The sequence below is a fragment of the Rhagoletis pomonella genome, unplaced genomic scaffold (assembly GCF_013731165.1).
Source record: "Rhagoletis pomonella isolate Grant_MI unplaced genomic scaffold, Rhpom_1.0 Rhpom_scaffold_00007, whole genome shotgun sequence".
NCBI lineage: Eukaryota > Metazoa > Arthropoda > Insecta > Diptera > Tephritidae > Rhagoletis > Rhagoletis pomonella.
Window position 1 is genome coordinate 51670061 of NW_023458561.1, and position 9844 is coordinate 51679904.

At 34.1% G+C, this 9844-nt stretch overlaps 2 protein-coding genes across 2 annotated transcripts in view; both read right to left on the minus strand.

Annotated features, from left to right (window-relative positions):
• Positions 1-687: 687 nt before the first annotated feature.
• Positions 688-833, minus strand: LOC118743038 (cytochrome P450 12b1, mitochondrial-like; the record flags this gene model as incomplete). The annotated part of the gene is given in 1 exon segment (XM_036475513.1): positions 688-833. A coding segment is annotated over 1 exon segment (120 nt), but the record flags the coding sequence as incomplete, so codon positions are not given.
• Positions 834-865: 32 nt separating this feature from the next.
• The window catches only part of LOC118743033, a 191159-nt gene continuing 182180 nt past the window's right edge, over positions 866-9844 (minus strand). The window contains exon 14 of the mRNA XM_036475504.1: positions 866-1007. Within this exon, the coding sequence (XP_036331397.1) occupies positions 996-1007 (12 nt within the window). The 3' untranslated portion in view covers positions 866-995. The remainder of the gene's footprint in view (positions 1008-9844) is intronic.

Here is a 9844-nt window from a genome sequence, read left to right on the forward strand (position 1 = left end):
AAACCGACTGAAGTAAATGAACGATATGCTTATACTCTTCCTGGATTTTGAACCGACCTCTAAAAAAAAAGGAGGTTATCAATTCGTCGGAATATTATTTTATTTATGATACTGGTTAAATTTGGACCACGTTAACCGTTTTCTATAACGTGTTAGTTCCGGGCATTGGATCACGAAAAAACTAACGGTAATCCTAAATTTGTATACGAGTCGGTTCGGTTTTCTTAAATTATTTGTTTTTTTTTCGTGTGAAACTAAAATTTAATAGACTTATTTCTATTTCAATTTCAATTTTTATTCTAAATACTAGTATTTATTAAGTCACTTATCTTCTGATAATGATACGACTCTATGGTATTAAGAATAACAATTTCACTTTTACTGCCGTTTCTCGCTCACACGCATTATGCTACCGACTGCAGCTTGAAGAAATAGTTATGTTGCCTCCTTTGGCGGATGTTTAAAAAAAAAATATGGCTCTAGGAATGGATTCTTCATAACAAAAACACCCTTATTAGCATGCTTCTTTTTTATTTAAAGTAGAGTATTTGTACACCCTAACAACATAGTCGAAAAAATCTCCCACACAAATACACCCGCCCTAATGTTTGTAAATATGTATTTCTGCATTGTCCATATTCCAGTTTTTTGCGTAACCGTTAAGTACATTTGCGATCAAGTTCTTACCTGTTGCGCCAGCGTAGCGCTGCTTGTAGTCAGCGGCCGTGCGTACAAGCGAGGTGAAAGATACTTTGATGGCACGCCAATAAGCGGCTGCAGGTAACGATGTAAAGGACAAAAGAACATTTTTTTTTGTTTCGTTCTATTTATAAAAATATTTATTTAAAATATTTTGTTCGTTTTTCCCTTTTTTTTTTAGATCAGTTGGGTATCGCGCACACGCCTTGTATTGTTCGTCGGCACTGCAAAACGATGTTCAGCTAAATTGATGCGCGTCTGCCGGTGGTACCAGCCACACTGAACTCTTGCGGCATTCAGCGTAAAACCTTAAGTAAAAGTTGTGTACTTAGTACATATGTATGTATATACATAACTAAAGAAAGTAAACTGGGCATAATGGAGAAACAGAATGAGAAATGAAGGATTGTGAGTGCATTAAATTGCTGCACAATACATTTTTTTGGCAGTGAATTCTTTACTTTGTATCTGAACGTAAGAGCGCCTGCATGAATGTTTAAGAGTGAATTTTGAGACTATCGTGATACATACTATTTGGTAGAGCTATTTGTAACCAAAGTTCATTAGAGCAGGTTGCTAGTGTGACCCAATTTGTTATCTCTGTCGATTAGGGGATTCCATTTTGCTCAAAATAAATTTTTATCTTGCAAATAACATGAACATTTAATATCGAGAATTTACTCTTTACTGTTAATTTTTCCCCATAAAAGCTGTTTGATCTACTTAACTAATACCGTTGTCTTTCATGCGACCTTGAAAGCTATGATTGGGGTTTAACCGCAACACCTTTCAGGTTAGGGCGATCTTCAGGTCGCTTATAATTAGGAGTTTCATTTTTACGATGAATCGGTCAACCTGGTGGTACTTAGGCTAATGCATATACATACATACATATCTCACAATCGGCAACAATCTATCTAGATAACCAAAGATGCAAAAAATTATCTGTATACAAAATTTCATCCAAATTTTTAGAGCAGATTCCAAGAAACCTATGGATATATATATATATATTTATACGCAAGAATCACTCGTTAAATGTAATAAGATATGGGCATCATTTTAATTATTTAAATTATGTTATTTACAGAAATAAAAACAAATATTTTTCATAGTAGTGCGTTTTATGTTAAAATAAAAATTTTTCATAGTGTTGCGTTTATTGAACATCTGGAGGTGAAGCTCTTTGGCTGGACACCTTGTTTTTTATAATTAATGAACTGTTCAAATCTGATGTCATTAACAAAAGATGCCACTCAAAAAAAGTAAAAGCTTATTGCACATCTGGAAACCACATTGTTTTACTTGGCACCTCATTTTAAGTTCAATGAATGGTGAAGATCTTATCGTTCGTAAAAATGTGGCAACCCTACTAGAAAAAAATGATACATTATCCCACATCCCGAGGCTAAGTCTGAAAAGACTTTGACCGTGACGGTGCAGAGCTGATATCTGCGCTTATTAAGATTGAATATAGTAATTTTCTTAACAGTTGGAAACCCTATTTAAAAAAAAAAAACATGTATGCTTATGTAGAGGCCAAACCGTTTCATTTGACACCTAATTTCTTGTAATCCAATTTACGGTGCGGGTCTTATAATTTTTAGACAGGTGGCAACGCTGTAGAAATTAAAAATGCCAAAGGTCACTCTCCTGTTGATACAGAACATATTAGAGAAAATCTCGTCCAAATCCGTTGAGTAGTTTTCGAGATTCTCCCTTAAAGCGTAGAGGGCAACCTTGATCCGGATTAACAGCACAATTGATCTAATGAAAATTGTGCCTTGACATACGGCAGCAATGCGGATTTACGATCCGCGAGGTGGTAGGTTCCAGTCTCACGGCCAATAGAATCTTCATTTATTTTTGTTTATTTATTCAATTATAACATTGAACCGGATGATTGATGTCGCCAGGGAGTGAAGAGGAAAAAATTCTTCAAATTTATTTCGCTGTGCGATTTACCGTGATGTGAAACGCCAGATCATTGGGGGAAATTCCAAGAACTTTTTCGCGGACATTACAATTTCGTTGTCTTATTTTAGACTGCCTTGGAAGTATACCTTCCGACCACCAAACCATAATATGAGCATATAAATCGTGACCGTGAATTGTTGAGAAAATCTTGGATCTTGTGCTTTATGTTAGTTTTGGTTTTAAGTTTTTCTTTTAATGTAAGTCGATTTGCCTTTTTGTTGAAATTTGTTGTATTCTAAGTGTTTTTGTATTTAGAGTGCCTGAAGATGGCTTTCGTTGAGAACCGAAATATCGGACACTCGTAAAACAAAAATAAAAACTTGACCTCAGGCTTGAAAAGAAACCAGAAAAAACATGGACCAAAATCTTTCAATAAAAAAAAAACAATTTTTGGAGGTACGAAGTTCGCCGGGTCTGCTAGTTTACAATGAAGAGATATTTTTTAATTTCTAAAGTTGTCAGTAAGTTCCAAAAAATTACTAATCCAGTAAATAATTACTTACGGCGCATTTACATGGTATGAAACCATATGAACTGTTGATACGCTAAAATAGAGGGACTACATGTTCTAATGAGGAATTCAATGATATTGAGTGGGATGCATATAATAAATTTTTTCATATGAAAAGTTATGGGGAGATACTGTAAACATACTGTTGTGATACTGTTAAGCATATGAAATTATAGCAAGTTGAATTTTCATACATCTTCCCATAAAAAGTTTTACAGATGGAGAGATACCAAGGGGGGTTTTTCCCATTTTGATGCCTTTTTAATATAAAAACCCACCGAAAAGGAGGAAAGCGGCAACTCCGCCATTCACATTCATGTCAAAAGTATGAATTTTAAAAATTAAAAACAATAAACAAACAAATTCAAAACAAAGAAATTCTTTGTACTAGAATTTTTTAAATTGAAGCCACTCACGTTTAGTGGACAATAAAAATACGAAGAACTGTGATAACAAACTTACAACAAGACATTACAGAACATTTTAATGAGCTTTATATCACGTTTAAGTAAAAATAAGCCTATATTTTCCAAGCTGGCAAAGAAATGAAAATTTGTATTTTTGGTTGTTTACACAAACACTTGCCAAATATACATATAAGTCAAAATTATAGAAGGCATGTATACTTCTCCCTTTCATTTTTTCATACAGTTTATGCTTCTTTCTGGCTTTTACAAAAATGCAGGAATACCGCACTTATTTCGGTACAATATGATCGTAATGTATTTTCAATTCGAAATCAAACAAAAACATCCCACGAAAATGTTTGCGATTTTAGAACCATTAGTGAATATTTGCAAACTACTGCAAATAATATAGTGCCATATCTTACAAAGTCCAGAGTATTAACGAAACAAACCAGCATTTTATGGCTTCATGTTTCCTTCAAACCGCATTGCTATTTTTTCGAACTTTTCCTTTTGTTTAGCGCTGTAACCTATTAAGTTATATCTTTCTATTTATACATGTGAACTATTTTCAATGAGCATTTTTTCATTTGCTCCAGAATTTTGGGTACGTTTTCTTATAGTACCTCTCATTCTTTTTTATATTACATATGTATATACACTCCGAAGTTCGGGATAGTATTTTGAATATACCAGCAATATATGTAAAAGTAGTGGCGGCTGCTGTAGAGCATTACGCAGAGCCTGAGTTCAAGCCCAGTTTTTCTAATAGTGATTGCCCCTCTGTTGGTAATAGTAAACCTCCGAGTGTATTCTGTCATGGAAATAACTTCTCATTAAAATACAATTGCCGTTCGGAGTCGGCGTAAAACTGTCCTTTACTTTGTGTGACAAAATCACGCACGCCGCATATCGGAGGAGAAGCTAGGCCAAACACTAACATACTGTTCAAGCGATATACATATTCGTCGTTTAAAGTACAAAAGCGCGTATCGTGGTTCAGCAAAACCTCGGAAGTGAAATTTGTGCCAAAAAAGATATTTGGTCATCGGAAGCTCCTGACATCAAGCCCTTAGCCATTTATAATAAAATATCGATATAATAAAATATCGACTTAGACATAAGGAGAGAAGATTATTAAGTTTAAAAGAGAGAACCGTTTTAAATTGGGACCAGTTTCACTCTCTCCTATAAAATGTAGGCAACCTCCCATACGAGGTTTTGCATTTCCTTGATGCGCGGTTTTGTGCTTTAAACGAAGATATGTAGAAGTATTGCATACATATTTTGGTGCCTTTTCAAGTATAAAATCCACTGAGAAACGGAAGAAAACGGCATCCCTATAATTTCAAGTTATGCCAAACGTTTCGTAAACAAGCAATTCTGAACAAAAAACTGTTTTTCCACAAAGATGTTTAAATGGAAGCATTACAAATATGGAAAAATAGCAATCCACAAGGCTTTATTGGCAGTAGGTCCTTTTTAAAGCACATTTAACAAAAAAATAAGCTTCTAGTTTCGAAGCGTCGTATATACTTACAAGTATGAAATCCTATGCCCCTTTTTGTCTATTCTCTTTCTAACAGCGGACTTGCCTGCCAAACAGCGGACGTGCCTGCCAAACTGAAAAGCATGATGGCGGCAGTGTTTGACAGGCACGTTCGACGATGCGAACGGCAATGGAAGGTAATAAATGGAAGATGGATGACATGCGAATGAAAGAATTATGAAATAGCAGAATGTCGAACCAAAACGAATTTCAAAAATCTGACAATGCGAATGACGTCAAAATGAAAGAAATGCAAAATACCGAAATGTCGAAACAGAAGAAATAGATGACAGGCACGTATTCAAGGGTTTCATGCAACAAAAAGAGTTGTTGTGTTGCGCCATTCAATATTAAAAAAAAAGTAATGTGGTTAAATACGCTTTTCTATTAAGTTGAAAAATTACATATTTCGCCAGCCAAAAAGTGTATAAATAAATATATAGCATATTGCTGTAAGATTTATTTATAAAAACGGTACATGCTTATGACCTTATTCATAAAAAAGAAAATAGATGTAAAGTAACATTAAAAAAATCGATTTGCTTACTTTTTAAGAGTTTGGGAAAAACATTTAACTAAAGTTTTTGTGCACCCATCTCTTTTTCTGTTTATTATTTTCAAATTTTTCTTTTCCTTAATACTCATTGAGTTTTCATTTATACCCAGCAAAAATTAAAATATTTTATAAGAAATTTGTTGACCGTTTCTCGCACACTCTCTCATGATTTTTTATCGTAGTTATTATTCTGCTGACATCTAAATTGCCATAAATTTTATGTTGTTGTCAATACATTGTTTTCCGGCGTTTCCTCTGTGAACTTTTATAACTGCATTCATAAAAATATTACTAATTTTGGTTTATAATTTTTTTCCATCTTGTTATTGCTGAATATCAAAAAGGAATTAATAAATAATAAAAAGTTAGTTACAATTTTAGTGAATGGTTCTTGAAAATAATATTATTTTATGGTTGAAATGACTTGATCGCCGGCAGGAGCTTATCAACTTTTTTGCCAAAACCAAAGCAGACGGGAAGGAAAAATAGTTGTTCCTTAACGATTTGTCTGAAATATCGTTCTTGAAACGCGTTACTGCTCACTAAATTTGTAAAAATAAAATTTTTTCACTTAATTGTTATATTCTTCCTCATTGTGGTAAATTTACTTATCATCACAGCAGGGCGCAATCTTCTTTTCTATGATTATTGTATCGCTACTTTGAATTTCTGAATTTCTCAATTTTGACAATTCTGATCTAAAAGTAAACGAAACCTCAGAAACTTTAAATGCACTGAAATTCACTAATACCCACTTCCGCAAAAATCACCTTATTTCGTATTTCCTTTGTTAAAAGTTATTAGGGGTATTCTCTGAGTCTTGCAAAGCCCTTGCATGGTGCACAGATTGCACGGTTAAAACCGGTTTTCGTATGGGACAGCTTTGCAAACCGTGCAATCCGTGCACCGTGCAAGGGCTTTGCAAGACTCAGAGAATACCGCTATTGTAAATCACATAATTTTATTGCCTTATTAATAAAAAATAAAAATTTTAAAAAGCTTTTTAAATTGCCGTTTACAAACATTTTTCAATTTATAAGCCTTTTTTAAGTTACTTTATTGTTTATGAATAAGGCTATTACAAATTAGCACAATCAAAACACGTTCCTTATCGAAAAATTTATTATTAAGAAAATTTGCTGTTCTCACATTTTCTTTCAACATCCAATTCGACTTTTATTACTTTTTGTACAGATATGTCATCGCCGCCAGGACGGCGCATTCTATTGTATTCTATCTTTCTTGTCAAATATGCATTTAGATCTAACTGTCATACTACTATTAATGGTAACCATGAATATTCATTAAAATCGTTTCAATTTGGAATAAAAGTAATTTACATACCGCTAGTGTAAATATATTTTTTAATATAAACTACCTTTTTTAATTCTAAAATAAATCAACAAACTCAAGATTTAGAAATTAGATAGAGAAAATTGTCTTCAAAAAATACGTCCCAAATCATCCCTGTTGATATCATAATTCAAATGCAAATTAGAATATAAATTTTTATACAAAAGTTTTTCCGCGATATTCATCATACAAATTTATCATCTTACTTGTCCGTATGTCGCTCTGGAAAGAAATATGTTTTAACTGATATGTTTTCTTGAAAATAAATGCAAATTTACCTATTTTTTCCACCGGGAGGCACGAATATGATATTCAAAACAGAAGCAATGACAACGAATTTTACACACATTGTTGTATTTTAGCGCAAAACGATAAGTTTCACAAATATTTTAAATTATTGCCTGGAACGTACACATTTATCGTTATTATTGGAAATGCAAGACTTGGCACGCATTTTTAATTTCTTTTTTATTGAATGCAAATAAATAAAAACACATTTTTCTAAAATATTTCTCAATTTACATTTTAAAGTTTTTTCTGAAACTTGAATGTAACTCTGTGCGGAGAATGAGAGAATTGAAAATCAGGTGATCTCAGCTGTTTTCAAATGTAAACAAACAAAATGGCGCTTTCCATACTTGTAAGCCTATACAATGTTTCGAAGCTAGCACAAAATAAATTTTTTTTATTTGTTGTTTACAAAAAAAATATCGTCTAGTATACAAGTCAAAATTGTTAAATATATATCGCTTTCATTCATTTCTTCATAGAGTTGGTGCTTCTTTTATAGGAAAATTCATACGGCTTATAAACAGATTCATACCATGTAAATGCACCATTATAGTTTCAACTGGAAACTTGAAAAGAAGTAACATTATTATGAAATTTTGGAAAATGGGCTTGATACCGCCCACATATAATTACATAAGTGTATCAAGTTTATCGAAGATATTTGAAATAGGGATAAAATGTAGCGGTAGTTTTCGGAAAGGTGAAAAACACTATATTTAATACTTGCGTCGGGTATCTAATGTTTATTTTTAGCTTTATTTAATGACTTAGTTATGCATGTGTATGTGTTAAATGAGCTTTGCGTGTAAGCGTTTACCCAACGCACAGCCTTGCATATGTAGAAGTCTATTGGTTTTTTATTTCTATGCAAAAATGACATGCTATGTAGTACAGTACAAAGTAAGCCTAACTGAGCTATAAGTATTCTTTTTTGTAGAAAATTTACAACTTTAATTGGCTAGCTACTGAGTTTGCTACCTACATACATACATATATAGTCCGGCCGTCACATCATAGAGACGTATTAGGAAATAGTATGGCAACCAAATTTGGAAGGAATAGTAAATTATAGCTTACACAATACTTTTGGATCAAAAGATGCTAACTCGACCAATCTGTTCTAACTTCGATAAGAGAAAAAGCTGTTCATTCCATCTTTATTAATGTCCACAGCTCCACTTAGTTCTTCGACTGTCTGGCGATCTAAGCGCTGCCGGACAGTTACGAAATTAGCCGTTCGAATAGTACGACAAAGGCTTATTGGGCTAAGTGTATCGCCTCCTCAAAGTGACTGAACTTTAACTTTGACAGTGGGTTTATTATGGGAGCGACGGCCAGATGACAGAGATTAAAGATGTACATACATACTTATACTCGTATTTATCCGCAATGTTTTAAATAATTGCTTTCCAATAAAACAACTCAGTTATAATTTAAATATTTTTATTATTTGTTTCTATAACTAAAGATCTTTAACCATCGAAATCTAACCGCAAGTATTCGTATAACCTTCACATATCCTAATCAACCTCTTCAAATTTGAATTTCATTTCCCCACATGGCGTCAGTATCAAATTGCTTTTATACTCCAAATCATTTTTCTCATCAGTCCAAGTAATCTTATATTTGCGCAACAAACGTGCCAACAAGACTTCCATTTCCAAATCAGCCAAGCGCCTGCCGGCGCAAGTGCGTGGACCGAAACCGAAAGGCAAATAAACGAATGGATTCTGCATCTTGGCTGCATCGTTTGCACTCGACACATTTTTCGGTGTTTTCAACCAACGCTCAGGCAGGTATTCACTACAACGTGCAAAGAACGTATCCGAGTTGCACAATTCCATATTTCTCATATGTACGCCAATGTCTTTTGGCACTCTATAACCAGAGAGTACCAAATCGCGACCAGTTGCACGCATTGTGCCACTTACGATTGGCGTTATGCGCATCGATTCTTTGATGCAAGCACGCAAATAGGGCATATTTTGTAAATTCTGTGCCACCAGCGGAGTATCGACATTTGGGAGGAGTGTACGCAACTCTTCTCGCAATATATTCTGTTTTTCCGGATTTTTCGCAAGTAAAAAAAGGGCATTTATGACTGTGGAAGATGTCTGTAAATATAATAAAACGTAAATATTTACATATTTTTTTTTTTTTTGGTACAAATAAACATTTTATTACCGTGTCCAAGCCGCCAAACAGCATATCAATTGCCATCACAACAGCTATATTCTTATCGACGCGCAAAAGCTTTTCCAATACACTTACCGCCTCCTTTCTCCCCTCCGCTTCGATGCGCTCCAGCGCCTTATCAATGTATTTCCTGGTGATCATTGTCAAGTCGTCATGCAAGCGCATAAGTCGTTTAAAACTGGGCGTCTTTATGATACGCCAAATCGATGGTGCGACATCGTGCTCATAGGTGGCCTGCATGAATTCCGCCATGGCGCTGGACATACGCATCGCATCGGCATCTGCTTTGCCTGTGATAAGGTGTA